The 18,765-nt window shown below is 32.1% G+C and overlaps 3 protein-coding genes across 4 annotated transcripts; 1 reads left to right on the forward strand and 2 right to left on the reverse strand.

Moving 5' to 3' along the window:
* Positions 1–2,093: 2,093 nt before the first annotated feature.
* LOC116145937 (histidinol dehydrogenase, chloroplastic) lies at positions 2,094–7,225 on the forward strand. 2 transcript variants are annotated; one of them, XM_031431364.1, is made up of 15 exons: positions 2,094–2,146; positions 2,295–2,349; positions 2,849–2,970; positions 3,057–3,109; positions 3,242–3,314; positions 3,450–3,551; positions 3,622–3,723; positions 3,844–3,915; positions 4,020–4,082; positions 4,204–4,245; positions 4,621–4,680; positions 4,810–4,920; positions 5,566–5,736; positions 6,249–6,339; positions 6,851–7,225. In XM_031431364.1, exons 3-15 carry the CDS (start codon positions 2,878–2,880, stop codon positions 7,132–7,134), a joined length of 1,317 nt encoding a protein of 438 aa, XP_031287224.1. In that variant the 5' UTR covers positions 2,094–2,146; positions 2,295–2,349; positions 2,849–2,877; the 3' UTR covers positions 7,135–7,225. The 2 variants fall into 2 exon arrangements, with proteins under 2 accessions (XP_031287224.1, XP_031287223.1); XM_031431363.1 differs by lacking the exon at positions 2,094–2,146 and having other exon boundaries at positions 2,153–2,349.
* A 527-nt stretch (positions 7,226–7,752) lies between these two features.
* LOC116145950 (probable protein phosphatase 2C 28) lies at positions 7,753–8,816 on the reverse strand. Its single transcript, XM_031431376.1, has 4 exons — positions 8,652–8,816; positions 8,285–8,558; positions 8,045–8,199; positions 7,753–7,940 (listed from the first exon to the last, which is right to left on the reverse strand). The coding sequence occupies exons 1-4, from the start codon at positions 8,799–8,801 to the stop codon at positions 7,803–7,805; spliced, it is 717 nt and encodes a 238-aa protein (XP_031287236.1). The 5' UTR covers positions 8,802–8,816; the 3' UTR covers positions 7,753–7,802.
* Positions 8,817–16,144: 7,328 nt separating this feature from the next.
* Positions 16,145–17,104, reverse strand: LOC116145906 (putative germin-like protein 2-1). The gene is made up of 2 exons (XM_031431344.1): positions 16,990–17,104; positions 16,145–16,680 (listed from the first exon to the last, which is right to left on the reverse strand). Exons 1-2 carry the CDS (start codon positions 17,102–17,104, stop codon positions 16,145–16,147), a joined length of 651 nt encoding a protein of 216 aa, XP_031287204.1.
* Between the last annotated feature and the right edge of the window lie 1,661 nt (positions 17,105–18,765).

The raw sequence follows: 18,765 nt of genomic DNA on the forward strand, positions 1-18,765 counted from the left end.
TTTATATCTTATAGTACTGGAGGTAAAAAGTACTCTAAACCTAAAGGATTAAAGCGTAAATAACCCGTATTTAACATGTAGCACAAAAGACAAAACACGAGTGTTCTTCTTTTTCCCTCCCCTTCAATCAGAGCCGTCAGTCAGTCGTGAGTGTAAGCTTTGTCTTCCTCTTCTCTCAAAATAAATAAAAATATTAATTAATTAAATATTTGAATAATTTGATTGAAGGTTGTAGTAGTGATGATGGACACTCAGCTTCTCTGCTTTAACCGCACCAACGTTTTTCTTAAACCTTTGCAGAATTCTCGTTTTCTATTCTTCGGTGCTCTTCGAAACACTCAATTCTCTCCTTCAGGTATTTCTTTTTTTACATGTTTCCGTTATTAAAAATGTTGTTTATTTATTTAATTTACGATATTCAAGTAGATTTCACGGAAGTTTAATTAAAATAAGGGTTTTATTTGGAAGTGCTTTTGTCAAAAGCGCTTTTGAGTGAAGCAATTGTGAAGTGGTTATCGATGGACTGTAATGGATAGTGCTGTTGTTCTGTAAGATCTAATTAGCCAGATTGAAAGTACATTTGGGAAAAGGTATGTCATGTGTTTAGCTTACAAACAGTGCCTTCTACTAAAAACACTTAATCGACATCACCAGCGTTATTTTGGTTTCTTTTGGTTATTTGAGAGCTTTTCTGAGCCAAAAACATCCCTCATAAAGTATGTTGATGCTCTTTTTAGGGTTTTTATTTTTTATTTTTTTTTATTAAACATATTTTAATTAATGGGGATTTAAATTTGTATTGAACTTGTATTTAGCATTACTATTTACTTCTTCCTATTTGATTGTTGTCACAGGTTTAAGTTGTAATAGAATAAGGTGTTCGATGAAGTCTTATAGATTATCAGAGCTAAGTAATGCCGAGGTCCAAAACTTGAAGGCTCGACCTCGTATTGATTNTTTTTTAATAATATTGAACAATTTTTTTTTTTTTTTTTTTTTTTATATTTTAAATGTTGCAAAAATTCATTTTTTTAGACCAGACAGAAGATCATCTCCAGGTCCATTAGACCGTGTACGTAGAAACTTATGTTTGTGTATTTAGCGGATTATGTACACTTTACTCCTTAAGGTGTGGAGTAGATTAGACTTATCACCAGTAACTATGGAATACGAACTGTTTAGTCCAGTTAGGTGAGATTTTTCGATAAAAAATCTAATATCCTTCTTGTCTTAATTCTTATACACATGTTATTATAAATGAACAAAATAATATTAAAAAGTATAAAAAAAATTAATTTTTTATAAGAATAGTGGTTAATATCCATATATATAACATGGACCATTTTTAGCAGTGTTTTAAAACCCGACTCGACTCGGCTGTTTGAACCAATTCAATCGGGACCCGAAGCCTTCACCGGGTCGGGTTACAAATTTTCTTATTAATTGAAAACCCTAAAAATTAGAACATCAATCGGTGAACAATTGAAGATTAGAATGTGTTAGATGAAAAAGGGTAGTAAACTTCTTGCCATTTTACTTTTCTGTTTTACCTTATTTTGTCGTTTAAGGAGTTTATTCTTTAATTCTTTATACAGCTATAATTATAGGAATTTGTTATGCTTTCTGTTAGTTTGTTACAGAGCACCCTTGTATAAAGGCTACGGCCTCCTTTCCTTTTTCCCATATACAGTAAGCAATATACAAAAGCTTCATTGAAACCTCCATTACTGCTCTCGCTTCTCCTTTCTTTTATTATCAGTTTGCTTACAGAATGTTAGGGTTTTTGAAGAGGAATGACTGGTGAGTGCAACTTAGGACCCAACCACTTTGTCGAGTTTCAACTTTCAACTTGGATTGGGTTTTAAAACATTGATTTTTATAAGATTACATGTTATTATATATATATATTCTTCATTTATAATATGTAAATAAGACAATAAGGGTAATAATATAGACTTTTTATTGAAAAGTCTTACATAACTGGACTAAATTTTTTTTATCTTATAGTACTGGAGGTAAAATAGTACTCCAGACCTAAAGGATTAAAGCGTAAATAACCCGTATTTAACATGTAGCAAAAAAAACAAAACACGAGTGTTCTCCTTTTTCCCTCCCCTTCAATCAGAGCCGTCAGTCAGTCGTGAGTGTAAGCTTTGTCTTCCTCTTCTCTCAAAATAAATAAAAATATTAATTAATTAAATATTTGAATAATTTGATTGAAGGTTGTAGTAGTGATGATGGACACTCAGCTTCTCTGCTTTAACCGCACCAACGTTTTTCTTAAACCTTTGCAGAATTCTCGTTTTCGATTCTTCGGTGCTCTTCGAAACACTCAATTCTCTCCTTCAGGTATTTCTTTTTTTACATGTTTCCGTTATTAAAAATGTTGTTTATTTATTTAATTTACGATATTCAAGTAGATTTCACGGAAGTTTAATTAAAATAAGGGTTTTATTTGGAAGTGCTTTTGTCAAAAGCGCTTTTGAGTGAAGCAATTGTGAAGTGGTTATCGATGGACTGTAATGGATAGTGCTGTTGTTCTGTAAGATCTAATTAGCCAGATTGAAAGTACATTTGGGAAAAGGTATATCATGTGTTTAGCTTACAAACAGTGCCTTCTACTAAAAGCACTTAATCGACATTACCAGCGTTATTTTGGTTTCTTTTGGTTATTTGAGAGCTTTTCTGAGCCAAAAACATCCCTCATAAAGTATGTTGATGCTCTTTTTAGGGTTTTTATTTTTTATTTTTTTTTATTAAACATATTTTAATTAATGGGGATTTAAATTTGTATTGAACTTTTATTTAGCATTACTATTTACTTTTTCCTATTTGATCGTTGTCACAGGTTTAAGTTGTAATAGAATAAGGTGTTCGATGAAGTCTTATAGATTATCAGAGCTAAGTAATGCCGAGGTCCAAAACTTGAAGGCTCGACCTCGTATTGATTTCTTGTCTATTTTCAGCACGGTTAGTTTTCATTCTGTTTCTCAAAGCTTTTTGGAAAGAATCTGTCCACCAAGTATTTGATAAACGATACATCTTTTTTGTATTAGGTCCATCCAATTGTTGCTGATGTTCGGAATAGAGGAGATGCTTCAGTTAAAGAGTTGGTGTTTCTTTTATTTCTTTCATAATCTTTTGTTTTATTCCTTGTTTTGAGTTGTTTTCCCTGAAGGCTTGTGGAATTAGAACTGTATTGTTTCATTAATGAATCTCTGATTATATATTCTTATTGCAGTTACACTGAGAAGTTTGATAAAGTTAAACTTGACAAAATTGTTGAAAATGTCTCTGAGCTTCCTGACCCAGAGGTACTCTATTTAAGAATTTGTATGCTAGAGAAATAATTACTTCATACTTCTTGTTCTTATCCTGACTATGAATTTGTTATATTTTTTATTTTTACTTTTAATGCTTCTCTTATCCAAATCATTGTTGTTTCACAGCTTCAACCTGCTGTTAAAGAAGCATTTGATGTGGCATATGACAACATATATGCTTTTCATCTTGCTCAAAAATCAGCCGAGCAAAGTGTGGAGAACATGAAAGTAAGTCAATACTATTGCGTGCTTCTTTTTCTTCCTTATACATAAACCGTCCACTATCCGAATTTTTCAGGGTGTTAAATGCAAAAGGGTGGCAAGGAGCATTGGTTCTGTTGGTCTTTATGTACCAGGAGGAACTGCTGTTTTACCATCAACAGCTCTGATGCTTTCAGTGGTAAGTTAATCTTATGTATAGTATCAATTGATTTTCCTATTTTACTGACTTATGTTATCTCAATTATAATTATTGATGTTGGCTGGATTTATTTAACATTTAACTTATTATGTTTGCCAGCCCGCTCAAATAGCTGGGTGTAAAACTACTGTTCTGGCAACTCCACCAAGTCAGGATGGCAGCATATGTAAGGTATTTCACTGGTTGAATAATTTTGTTGAGAGATTACTTTCTTTTTCCCATAAGAATGCTATTGAGAGATTACTTGTTGAGAGCCATTCGATGTTTTTTTTCAGGAGGTACTGTATTGTGCCAAGAAGGCTGGTGTGACTCACATCCTTAAAGCTGGTGGAGCACAGGTTTGAATGCATAAATCAATCCTTATATGTTATTGTGTGGTTAGGAGTATTTTTCAACGTTAGCTTTCTATTTAGGCTTGGAGTATATGTTTCATGTGGTTTGACAATTTTTGCTTAACAGGCCATATCTGCTATGGCTTGGGGGACAGAATCTTGCCCAAAGGTATGGATTTTCTGAAAATTAATTTCTTGGTGGAATTTAATTCTGATAACTAAGTAGTTTCATTTCTTTTGTCAGTTACTTAAAATATCTATAAACTTTATGCTTTCATGTGCCAACTTATTAATCTGAATTTGAGCATAAGCTTGTTCTTCAGATGAATTGATTGATCATTTTTTTAAGTCAAGACATTGATAGATAAACAAGCCTTATTTTATGCATTTCTATTATTCTGAATGCTTGGTATTGGGATGCAGTTGTTTGTTGAAGAGATGTTTAACATAAGATTCACTGCTTCAAATACAGATTTTTATCAAAAGCTTTGTTGAAAATTGTATTACTTTTGATACAAAAATTTCTCTCATCATCAATTTACAGGTTGAGAAAATTTTTGGGCCTGGAAATCAGTATGTCACAGCAGCAAAAATGATTCTCCAAGTATGTATTCTTTTCCATGAGTTAAGATTAGCTTATTCCCCATTCTTGTGAAGTTGAAGTTAGAGGCATGCCAAATTGTCTCTTTGGTCAATTTGATTTGTTTCATTCATGTTTGTTTCTGCTGAACAGAACAGTGAAGCAATGATTTCAATTGACATGCCTGCTGGTCCTTCAGAAGTTTTAGTCATTGCGGACAAATATGCTAGTCCTGTTCATATAGCTGCAGATTTGCTTTCTCAGGTAGTAACTTGATTGGAAATTGTAATTCCCAAAATAAAGATTTATTTTAAGGTTGGTTTTCATATTTTAAATAGGAAGTTGCACAAGACTGGAAGTTCTCATTCACATCCTGATTCCTTTTGCGTGGGGGTGTGACAAAAAGTGCTTGTTGTGGTTTTAGATGGACCACTTTTATATTGAGAGGTTGATTTTTACTATGTGACTATGTTTTTGCTTCTGCAACTCTCTTTATTGTTAACATGATTATTTATGAGTTTTATGAAATTATAAATGGGTGAACTGTGCCCTGTTTGGACATTTGCAAATTATATTTTCGATTTTTGATCTTATGTGGCAGTGCCAGAAGAAATGAACTACTTCAATAATAGTTAAGTTTGTAGTTAAGATTCTTTAAATTATTAAGCAAAGGAGTTTCTGTAATCAATGGAGTAGTTTTCCTATTAAACTTTATCTTGCATCTGAAGCTAATCTCTGGCAATCTTTTGTCATTACTTCAACCGTCATCATATTTCATGCTTGTTACGTTTGATGTTCTCTGACAGAAAATCCATTTCTGTTTCTCATAGGAATGATAAAGAATGTTGCACATTAGTCATACTAGTCTTTCTGCTTAATCAAACCTAATGCCTTGAATTTGCAATCTAGGCCGAGCATGGGCCAGACAGTCAAGTTGTTCTTGTAATTGCTGGGGACGGAGTGGATCTAAAAGCTATTGAAGAGGAAATCAGTAAGCAGTGTAACAGCCTTCCAAGGGGAGAGTTTGCTTCAAAAGCTCTTAGCCACAGTTACACAGTATTTGCTTGTGATATGATGGAGGTTAGCCCTCTTATTTCTTTTGTGGTTTTCTTACATTCAAACCTGGATGAATTTATTTTTATCCTTTGCTCGATACTTTAACTTCTAAGAACTGATTACAGGGTTAGTGGATAGTGTCTAGGTATAATAGCATATAATTAGTGCATCTAATAATTTTATTTGAAGATCTTGTACACTACCTAACTCCTCTAGTTTCAATTCCTTTCAACAAGTCCACAATATTTTGGGTTTTTTAATTATATTCATGCAGTATTTTTGAGGATCTGTGCCCACAAACTTTATTTTTTTTTTTATAAATTTAACTGGTTTGTAATTTGTTCTTGGAAAATCTGGAACTGATAATGGCTTTCGGAATTCTTATTAACGATGTAAAATCAAATTTTTTTTTTCATCTTTTTGGTATATATGCATGGCCCCTGTATTACTTTTTGCTTTTAAAGTTCTACGTTTCATTGTATTAGAAGTCTTTTATTACTGCTTCCTGAAACTAATTTCATCATTGGTTGTTTTAGGCAATCTCCTTTTCAAATTTGTATGCACCTGAGCATCTGATTGTTAATGTGAAAGATGCTGAAAAATGGGAGTGCTTCATTGAGAATGCAGGTATAATTCTGGAATGTTTCTTTTCTTGTTCTATAAGTGTTTTACCTTGATAATTCTCCTTATATCTATATTTTGATATTATTATGATACCATTTACTCTTAGCTTTAGAAATGCAAATCATATAATGAGTCTAAAGGTCATTATTTTGGATTTTGATATATTGTGTCCTAAAGTCCTTGCTCATGGGTTTTATTTCAATTACTGAAAATGACCTTGAACTACTCTTATTAGATTTTGAGTAAATTGTTACTAATCAGTTGAAATCTTGGTATGTTTGATTCTGGTTCATCCCATGGTACCTAAAATTCATTATGCTATGAAGGCTTTTAAAAGTTTAATTTTGCAACTTCTGTGGGGGAAAGTACCCGAAATAAGGTGACAATGAAATAATACCTATGTGAAAGATTTAACTAAATTTATGCTCATTTGTGGAGTTGACTAAGAAACATATAGTTTGATGACCATTTTTGTCTCGAAGATAGATCTAACTGTTGCTGATTGTCATTGCAGGTTCAGTGTTCTTAGGGCCATGGACACCCGAAAGTGTGGGAGATTATGCAAGCGGGACAAACCACGTACTTCCAACATACGGATATGCACGGATGTATAGTGGAGTTTCTCTTGATTCCTTCCTCAAGTACATGACAGTGCAATCCTTGACAGAGGAAGGTCTGGAAAAGCTTGGTCCATACGTAGCAACCATGGCGGAAGTGGAAGGTCTTGAAGCCCACAAGAGAGCTGTAACTCTGAGACTAGAGGACATCAAAGCCAGGCAAGTTGTCAATATCAGATAACATATTACATCAGTGAGCCTCTTTTTGTTGTATTTATTGTCAGATTTTTTGGAGAATATCCTCTCATGTTTTGTCAATTCTATACAAAATTTTGTCACTTCTATACAAAATTCTGTCATTGCTATTACTGTTCGGATTTTATTTGTTGTATCATGATATAGATCTCATAGTATTAATTCTTGATCAATAAGATTTGGAAGAATTTTCCGTTTGTTCTAGACAGGCATGCATTGATATTATAGGGGTTTGAACAAAACTATTGTTTGGCTAAATGCGTTTCACTAATTCTAATTTTTAGAATGTAACTTATATTTAGATGACATATATAACTATAGAATGATTCTGAATTATAATTTATTACTCTTAATGAAAGGTCAAAGAATTTGTTCAGTAACATATAAATGCTAGACTAGAATTGTTTAGTTACATACTATTTTTGCTCGTTTATATATTAGAATTAGTGAGATTGTTAAATAGGAGAATTACTAGATATTTTAGTAGTTTCCTTTTAGGATTATCTAATTAGATATTAGATCCCATAAGACCTTTTGGAGGCATTATATAGTTAAAAAATAAAGCTAATTTATTGCTTAAAGGAAGATGCTTCTAAGATAGGTTTCGAAAAGAGTACAAAATCTCTCAATTTCCAGAAAGCTTCTTAAGATTCTTCATGTAAACATAACAACTATACATGAGATATCATCAAGACTTATCCTCGACAAAGCCTCTTCAATTAACTTCTCCGCTTTTTCTTGAGCATCATCCAACACCCTAATGTAATCCGAAGCCTCTTGGTTCGACATCACCTGCATAATCAAATTTAACATCATATACATAGTCTGTCGCCCAATTATTTGTCGTCTATGTAATGAATCAAGTCTTGATAATGACATGAAAATCAAAATCATACCTTCCACAGGCCATCACTAGCCAAAATGAGGAATTCAGTATCCCTGTCTATCATCTCCGTCCTCACATCTGGTTCTGAAGTAATGTGATCCTTCAGTTTCCCATCTCCGAAAGCTCTTGTCATTGCCAACTGCCCGTCCACACGTGGAACACTCCCTGATTTCATTAACTTGTTAGTTTCATTGGAAACCGACTTTTATTGTTATGTTGTAAATTGGCTGTTAATATTTGCATTGTTTACCTGGCCTTTTAGACACAAATCCACCTCTGCTCTCAACAAGTTTTTTCTCTTTCTGGGGCTCATGATCCACTGTTATGGGTTTTGTGGTACCATTTCTGCATAAGATTGCTCGAGAATCTCCCACATTCGCCACGATTAGCTTCTCTCTGTCAATTAGTATTGCTGTAACTGCAGTCGACCCACCTCGTGATTCCACTACTTTATTCAGAATCTCATCATCTGTGGCTTTGTATGCTCTCTTGATAGCCTTCTTAGGACTTGTCCAGAAATCAGGCTAATCTCGAGACAATTAAAGAAATGAATTTTCTTGGAAAGATTTCTATCAACTAAAATAAGAATTTAATTGAAGGCAAACCCAGTTTCATACCTGACTTAATATGTTATCAAAGAGATGAGATTGTAAGTATTCTGCAACATATCGTCCTGAGTGACCATCGAAAATTGCATATAGTCCAAGCTCATGGCCATTGACTTCCCTAGTTTCTGCCACAATATAGTCTTCCATTCCATGACCCATTTTCCCTTTAACCAAATGAAAGCCATGAGTGACGAGTAGCTTTGAAGGCTCCTCTTGCTCTTCCTCCTCCTACCTCCTCATTATCTTCATCTTCACTGGTATCATTTCATCAACCTCCTAAAATTATATTTTACAATTATCGACAATTAAAAAAAAAAAAAAAAAAAAAAAAAGCCATCCACTGGATGTGTTTCAATCTTTTTTCCCCTTGTCACTCTATATATTACAAGATTAAGTTTTCATTTATCGAAGAGAGACATCCAAGAGTTTGCCCGCGCAGTTATATCTCAAGCTAAAAGAACAATAGTGATCACTGGCAGCTCAAAATTTTATGTTACACAGCCAAATTGACTCTGATGACAATGAAAAAAATATATGAAATAATAGGAATAACAAAGCATATTAGCAAGGATGGAAGAGATAAACTCACCTTCAGATCTGATGGAACTTCCTCCTCTGGACCATATTCTGCTTTCTGCAATTAATCCCGCGACCGAAAACATAACTAAAAGTTTTCTAAACAATTGAATGTTATTCTGAAGATATATATCTTTCATTATCTCTTAATTATGAATCTTTAGCAGTGACTATAGTCACCGCACACCTACAAATTAATATCACAGAGATTATGCAGCAATTTTCAAAACAGACCAGGATTACATTTTAGCAGAATATGAACAGAATAACTACGGAGACATATTCTTTGACATACTGAAAATGTTAAGATGTATAAACTTGAATTTAAAGAAAAGTTGCATACCTTTTCTTCACAAGAATCGTCTTCTGATTGTTCTGGTTTCTTTCTCTTACAAAAAGAAAACGTAGCATATGGTGAAGGGAAAATATACATGGAACAGTTGGAAAAAAATAGATGAAAATAAATATGCAATTTCAAATTCCAGTTAAACTAACAGAAGAGAGTTATTTTATCGCGAAACCCAGCCGGAATTTTGATTGAATCATAGAGTAAGAATGACATTAAGCATATAAAAGATGCAGAGGCATACTTTCATCTTCTGTAATAATATCTCTTCTGGAAAATATCCTGCACCCTACGGCATGTAAATTAAGAAAACAAGAGCACGTAAAAAAACCATATTGTAAATTAAACACGTATTTTTTTTTTTTTTTAACGTTTATGCATAAAGGAAGTTGCATACCTTCAAGTGAAGAGAGTTTACTTCCTTCTTCAAGCTTGATGCCCTTTTCTGTAAGTTAAGATAAATTCATTCATATTATATAAACAGTACTGTATGTTGAGAAACATAAACTACACAATGTGATATGCAAAAATTTATTGGAAATAAGAAAATTGAAGTTGCCTTCATCGTTTCTGCTTTATGTTAGGTTTAATTTGCTCCTCATGGCAGTGAAGATTTATATATATAGTAGAAAATATACAGGTGTCTCCATGTTTGAGAGTGCGTTACACCGATGACACTTAACATTGAGACACGTACTTGCTCATACATATAAGCTTCTGTCTGTCACCGCTTGTGTTGGAAATGAGAAGTAGCCTGTAGCCACCCACCCCTTCAACTGGGGCATATGGTATCTGACAGACTTACACAGATATTTATCTTTCTTCAAAGGGAAGTAGCCTGTAGAGCTACCCCACCCACCCCGATTCTAAAGGGTTCATCTTTTTTTCTTTTTTCGTTTAGTCTTAGACTTTAACATTTATTAGAAGTTGAAAAGATAAAAGACACAGATATGATTCTTACAATTTTTTAAACACTTTATTTATCCACTTTCACATAATAATTAATACATTTTGAATATATATACATACATATAGAAAAGGTAGTTGATGGAAAAATAATTTGTAATCCTAGTCAAAATAGAATTTGGTTTGGGTTAAAAAAAATATATTTTATAATGTTAATTGTCCTTAAATAGTCAATAGAACGCTTGTAAAGGTTTTTTTTTTTTTAATTAGAAATGTACTATAAAGATTATAGTGATCAAAATCATGTGTGCAAATGGAACGCCTTTTACAATATGTTACAATTATATTAGTTTTAGGATTTTAGAAGATTAATTGAGGTGCGTTTAAGTTGGTCTAAATACTCCGTTTATAAAAAAAAAATATATATTTTTTAATAAATTGGAAATATATTGCTATGAAGATTATAGTGATCAAAATCATGTGTGCAAATGGAAGGTCTTTTACAATCTTTTATCATATTAGAGAACAAAATTAAATACAAACGATCCTTTTACAATCCTACCACATCAATGAAGTTGAATAAATACCCGTCATCCTTTTCCAATCTTACCCACAGCATGACTTACACACCTTCAAAATATTACTTAACATATCCAAAGTAAGGAAGTCAATAGCGTCTTGTTAGCTTCCACAATTTCTTTTGAATAAACAACCTCAAAATTCCTCAACTATCCATACTTCTTATCATAATCCTTGACACTAGTATTAACTCTATGACAGTTCATTAAGTATTCTTTAAAAATACTATATTTGATCTGTTTTACTTTAAATAGGAGTTCTAATTTATGTTTCCAACACATTATTGTTACAAATACACTTTTTTTTTTTTTTTTTAACTATTTGAAGCTCCTTTTTACGAATTAAGAGAGACGAAAGGTATTTATGCTATTTAACTTCTCGCAAGGGGCATTCTTGTGATAACTAACAAAAGCAAAAACACAAAACAACTTCACATACTCTAATAGTTTACTTTATAAATACTCACTAACACTTCCTCATAATATATTATGAGTAATACTACCAAATTTTTTATATAAATCTTCTATTATAAACTTATGTGATAAAAGATGATTGAGTTGAAATCACTCAATCATTTTTTGTTACATAAGTTTGTGAAAAAAAAATTGTATAAAAAGATTGTGGGTATAATATTATTGATATATTATTAGAAAAAGAAAAGCACAAACAAAATTACATACGATATTCCTTCATATTTGCAAACACTCAATAACACTTCATTCTTTGTATCATCGAGAAGGTGTTCAATAATGGCTCAAGAAATGAAACAGTCTACCATTCTTGCGACCTTGTTAATAAAATTTTTATTCTTTTCTTAGCTCTTCCTAATTGCAATTTGCGAATCAAGACTCATCCCTCAAATGAATCGAAACTCAACAAATGGATTGACTATAATATCGAAAAATTCAAAGAAGGGAAGGGCAAGTTAAACCAAACAGGCTATAAGTTAAATTAGATAGAATCCAACTTGGACGAAGCTTTTGGCTGCGGAAAAGGCTATTGTTAAGATTATAAATTCATGAAAGATGGTAGCAAAAATTTTGAACGGTGACTGATGCAATAAACAACATTCCGATGTCGAACACAAATAGAGTGGTTATTAAAATCGGTGGAGGTTTGTCACCATTGACAGGTCAAAGCATTTATAACTTTTTACGGGACCCAAATGAGATGCCAAAGATTTGTTTCAATGGGACAACGACTCAATATGGTACGTGTATAGTGCTATAGTGCGGTAGAGAGAGTCTGTTGTGGCTGTTGATATTGAATTTGTGGTATTTACTATGCTTTATAGGTTCAAAACTTAGTGACAATAGCATTATATTTTGACTTAACTTTTTTTATTTTCTTCTTTTGAACTCTGTAAGAGACATGTTGCCTTGTTTGTAACTGTAACTTACAAAGAGCAGGCGATATAAGCTAAAGTGCAATTGCTACATTTGAGAATTCATTAGTAACTACACCTTCATCACTAAACTGTGATTATCTTAAATTTTGTTATTTGTTTGTGTTGAAGTGCAAAATAGAATACAAATAATACGTTTCCTTAATTGTGAAACAATATTATGTTTCTTTATTATATAGCTTAATTTTTGTATAAATAGGCAATATTGATTCAATTATAATTAATTCAATAATAATTGAATTCACTAAATTATCTCATTGAGTCTTATTTGTTCATTATCCCGACATGGTATCAGAGTTTCCAGGTTGAATCAGCTTTCGCTCAGGTAACCTCTCTCTTCTATCCCTACAATTCAAACGGATACTTGGTTGGCACAATACTCAGCTAGCCTCTTTTTCTATCCCTGCAATTCAAACAGATACTCGGTTAAAATTTCCAATGGCAAACAATCAAAGCTCAAACTCTGACATAATCACCGACATTTGTATCTTTTACGCAAGTTTATGGTTTATGACCACAAACTTGAGGGGGAGTGTTAAAGTGCAAAATGGAATGCAAATAATATGTTTCTTTAATTGTGAAACAATATTATGTTTCCTTATTTTAGGAGATTTTAGATATTATTACAATATTATATTTCCTTATTATATAACTTAATTTTTGTATAAATAGGCAATACTGATTCAATCATATTTGAATTTATTAAATTATTTCATTGAGTCTCATTTGTTCATAACTCTGACAATTTAATATTTTCTCGTAGAATTCAGCTCCAATGCCAAATTAAAAAAGAGAGGGTGCACAAGTAACCAGCATGAGAATATCAGGAGATAAGGCAGCGTTCCACAATTGCAACTTTATAGGCTATCAAGACACATTGTTAGATGATAAAGACAAACATATCTTCAAGGACTGCTATATCCAAGGCAAGGTATTTCATTTTTGGAAATGGCTAATCCCTCTATTTGGTACTTCCACCGCGCTCATTATTATTATACCCTAAGTTATTTTAAGATGTACAATATGAAATATAAATTTAAAAGACGAAACAAGAGAACATTATTCTTTAAATAAGGGCTTTTTTTTAGAAAAAAAAAATCTAGGATCTAGCTGGTTAACCATATCTACTATAGTTAAATTCTTGCACATCAATATATATATATATATATATATATATATATATGAGAAAACACGTTGATAATGTTTTTTGTGATTGGAAGCTTAAAATTGGGATGTTTATGCAGAACACCAATCTAAGGCCAGTTTCAAATGGCATGAGAGTCATCACAGTGTTGAGATATTGTGGCTCGCTTTTTTTTTTTTTTTTTCCCCATGTAAAATTATGTCTTTTGGTAAACTATTTAACAAAGAATACAATTGTAAATAAAAATATCATTATAAGAGTCTTTGATATGCAAATATGAAATGTTAATATTCTATTTCCTTACCTAAAGAGATTACAAACATTATTATGAGATATTTTATTTCCTTAGAGAAATTACAAACATTATTATGAGATATTCTATTTCCCTACTTAGATAAACTACAAACATTATTGTGAGATTATTTTTCCACATTTGTAAAAATATGTGATACGAATACATCTAAAACATAATTCAATAAAATACAATTCTTTCTTCTCATTATATTTCTTGTGCATACTCCAATTTTCTTCAATTGTCTTTCTTGTTCTCTCATCAAATCAAAACTCCTCTCATAATCAAGCTTCCACTAATCAACCCACTTCAGCCTTAAGTTTTACTTCTAGCCTACAAAATACAGGCACTCTGGTTAGATAACCAAACAAGGGCAAACTCAACACTCTACCTCAAAAACTCAACCAGGAGAAGAACAGGGTCTGGACAGCTCATATTTGGAAGCCCAAACCGAATCAAAATTAATTTTTCTGTTTTCTCTTTCACTAAATTATCTTCATCTACTCGTTCACTAAGAGCTAGTTTAGAATTGCTGTAGATTTATATTTAAATAAGTTTTTATCCCACTTTAAAAATAATTTTTCATGTCTTTGGTAAAGAAAATTTTTAAAATTGCTTTGATATTTAAAATCAATTATATTGTGTTTGATAAAATAGATTTTTAAATTGTTATAACATGTGTAAAGACAAAAATGAATTTTTTTATGTCTTGAATATCATTATTTTAAATTATAATTAATATTTAATCTATATTTTAAAACAAATAGTAATATATAAAAAACTAAAAATTAAAAATAACTACCGGTCTATTGTTGGAACAGTGATGGCCGCCGACTATTGTTGTCGGTGAAAGATCCGACTTTCATCGCAGGAGGCCAAAATAACTTCATTCTTCGGTTGTGACCAAACGCCACGTCACATGGCGGAGATTTCACAAACATCAGATAGATCGGTTTTTGCCAATCTTTCTAATTGTTGGTGCATGTGCCATTGGAGGTGGTTGTCGGTGGCCACCACTGATTTATAACTTTTTATCCCACTTCAAAAATAATAAGCTTTAAAAATAATTTTTAATGTGTTTGGTAAAGAAAATTTTTAAAATTGCTTTGATATTTAAAATCAATGATATTGTGTTTGATAAAATAGATTTTTAAATTGTTATAACATTTCTAAAGACAAAGATGAACTTGTTTTTTATGTCTTCAATATCATTATTTTAAATTATAATTAATATTTAATCTATATTTTAAAACAAATCGTAATATATAAAAACTATAAATTAAAAATAACTACCGGTCAGTTGTTGGAACCGTGATGGTCGCTGACTATTGTTGTCGGTGAAAGATCCGACTTTCATCGCAGGAGGCCAAAATAACTTCATTCTTCGGTTGTGACCAAACGCCACGTCGCATGGCGGAGATTTCACAAACATCAGATAGATCGGTTTTTGCCAATCTTTCTAATTGTTGGTGCATGTGTCATTGGAGGTGGTTGTCGGTGGCCACCACTGATGGTGGTCCGATGACATTGTTCTGACAACAGTCTAGAAGTATACTTTTATTTTTATTTTATGAAATAAATATATTTTTTGGGGTAAAGGGTAATTCATTCAATTTAATTACTATTTATTAAATTAATCAAATATAAATTCAAATAGCATTTTTAATTATTGACATTGTACATATATAAAATCTGTTTAAGAAATAAACTGATTTTGAAAAGCTACAAAAGGTAGGTTTTCAAATTCTTTTATAAATTTGATTATTTTATGATCAGTTTCAAAAGTTGTTTAGCAAACGATTTTGTTGATGTAACCAAAATGCACTCTAATTTATCTTCATCAATTCAAAATAGAAAAATAAATCTATGTCTCATGTGTTTAATCTATATGGTCAGTGTTTTATAATTTTAATCTATAAATTTTTATGTTCCACAATTTTGACCATATGCCTTCTTATAAATAAGCACATTTAAGAGAAAATCTCTGTTTCATTAACACCTAAACTTTAACCAAATTCAATATCCATGCACACTCATACAATTAATTAATTATTAATTTAACCAAGGATATAATTTACAAAACCACAATTGTAATAAAAAAAGAAGTGATATAGATAAAAATTAAATAAACATTATGAGACTGGCTGAGCAAATGACGTTTGGGTATTAATAGAAAATCAAACCCATGTTGAATCTAACAGCTTACAACAAAAAAATTTGAATCACGCTAAGAAAACATATAATTCTTATGGATTTAGAACTTCATTTGACCGTGACTGATAACTTTCTTATCGAGCTGGAACACCTCCCCGAGAATGTCAGTGTTAATCTCAGGTGTAGATCCGAACACAGTGTTTGCAAGTTGAACAGAGCCAGGGTTTTGGCTATTGAGAGATGCATACGCAACAGCGGGAACTTTCTTTGGGTTTTTTTGATAGTGGACCAGGCCAATTGGGAAGACAAACACATCACCCTTCTGGAGAACCTTTGTGAAGAGACGATACTCGGGGCTTGAGGTCACAAATCCGACTTCGAGGGTGCCTTCGATGACGGTAAGGATCTCGGAGCCACGAGGGTGAAGGTGAAGAGGGTTGATTCCACCAGGCCGGAAGTCGATGCGAGCAAAAGAGATGCCGAGAGAGTTGAGCCCTGGAATATGTTGGGCATTCAAGAGGGTTACCTTTGAGCCTAGAGGGCTTGATATGTTTCCAGGTTTGTGAAGTTCGGTGTAGAAGAAATCATTTTCATGAACCAGCTTCAAATCCTTACAGACTGCCCCGCTCGCCGTCACTGCATTGTGGTAGAAATTTATAATGAATGACAAGAATAAAACATAAGACAAAAGAAATACTTATATAGAACAGTCTTATCATATTTTATTGTTAATTTTTAAAACCATCTTTTACGGTGTTAGATATTGATGAATGAAAATAGGCAGTTATTTATGAATCATGGTGATTGGTAGATGAAAGAGAAATTTCGTCAAATATGTAACAACACATCTATTGGACGGTCTCACCGCATCAGCCAAAATAAATGGTGAAACTATTTCATATAGGTATTTCTCAGGCATAAAGTAATTAGAGTTTGTAGAATTACCTGGACTTGTTGGGTCTGCCACACAAATATCAAATAGAGGATTGTTATCTGCTGCCAACACAAGGGAGAAAGAAAGAGCGAGGAGGCCAAACAAGAAAATATTATGTGAGGCCATTTGAAAATGTAATTAAAAATAAAACTCTAATTACAATGACTAATGGCTTTAAGATATGAGAGAAGAAGAATTTGCAGTTTCTTTATATAGAGTCAAACTGCAAACCTTCTTCCGTAGCAGCCTTGTTTAGCTGTCCAAGACCACATAATTCAGAATGATAAAAAAAAAATACACCAAAAATAAACCAATTTTGCCAATTTGTTTACTTCTTTGTTTAGCCTAATAGTTGGATGGTTCCCCGAAATTTTCTTCTCTTTTACCGAAGTCAATCGCAATCAAGATCAAGAATAATTTAATCCATGTATTATTATATGCTAACAAATAGGATCATTGGGAAGTACTACATGAGATGCAATTGATAAACCAATATTAATATTGCTAGTTTTTAATTGAATATTTACATGACATTAACTCATCTTATTATACATTGGCAAAATATTTCTGTTGCGTTAAAGATTTTTTTGATGTATCCTTATATAATGTCTAGTGCATTAGCGTTTGGTTTGAAGAATTTTTTATTATTGAAAAGATAGAATTATCATTAAGATAGATTACCTTGAATATTAATGAGGAATGTTATATTAATATATTTGTTTAGATTGGTAAGTATAAATAATTAATATATTTGGTTGGGAGGAATAAAATATTATCGGAGTAGTTTTTACTGAATTACCCTTCCTTTTTAATATTATTATTATTATTATTATTTTAGTATGTCTCCTTATATTTGAAAATTTAGCTAAAACATCCCAACAACAAAAGTTTAAAATTTTAAAAAAATACTCACAACCACCCAAGACAATTGTTGGCTTCCAACCACCACCAATGGCCGCCGCCAGAATGATGCACAACAGACCGAATTTGGCCAACCGTGCGTCAATCTAGCCGAAAATGGTTAAATCTATGCCTGTTTATGACCATGGTCTGGCCATTTTCAGCCAAACTACGGCCATCTGGTCGAAAACAACCAGATCGGTGCACGGTCAGCTAGTTTCGGCCAGTAGTACACCGTTCTAATAACTGCTGGCGATAGTGGGCAGTCATTTTGAGTGAATGAGGGTATTTTGGGTATTATTCATGTAAATAATGAGGGTATTTCTGTTCCAAAAATTAATTTATGAGATTATAGAAGTCATTTATCGCATTTGGGCTAATTGTTATTCAGTAAACATATGAGGGCATTTATGTCCCAAATGTTTATTAATTATAGGAAAAACTGGTATGAACAGTGGATTACCCCGGTAATAAAAAAATAACACCATTTCAAATGGTAATTGATTACCTCCTATATTACTTACAGTAATCACTATTAGTATTAGTCGGTTATCAGAATCTTTCATCACTTGAAACCCAAACATGATAATTGTCAGATTAAAAGATAGATTACCAGTGTTATTTTTTACAATCCTAAACCAAACACACATTGCGATCAGCATTCCCTAAACGAAACGTCCCCTCAAGGGGTACCAAATTATATTTCCGACAAAACAAGGGTGAAAAAATAAATAAATTAATCATATACAAGTAGTAAAATTCTTAAAAGAATTCAAAAATATATCTAAGAGAGACTCCGATTTGTTTCATTTATCACCTAAATTTTATCTTATGTAAATATCTATGCTATTGTTGCTTCTTCACTCCTTTAATTAAAGCTCCAAATT

Source organism: Pistacia vera, unplaced genomic scaffold, assembly GCF_008641045.1.
Source record: "Pistacia vera cultivar Batoury unplaced genomic scaffold, PisVer_v2 Contig47, whole genome shotgun sequence".
Lineage (NCBI taxonomy): Eukaryota > Viridiplantae > Streptophyta > Magnoliopsida > Sapindales > Anacardiaceae > Pistacia > Pistacia vera.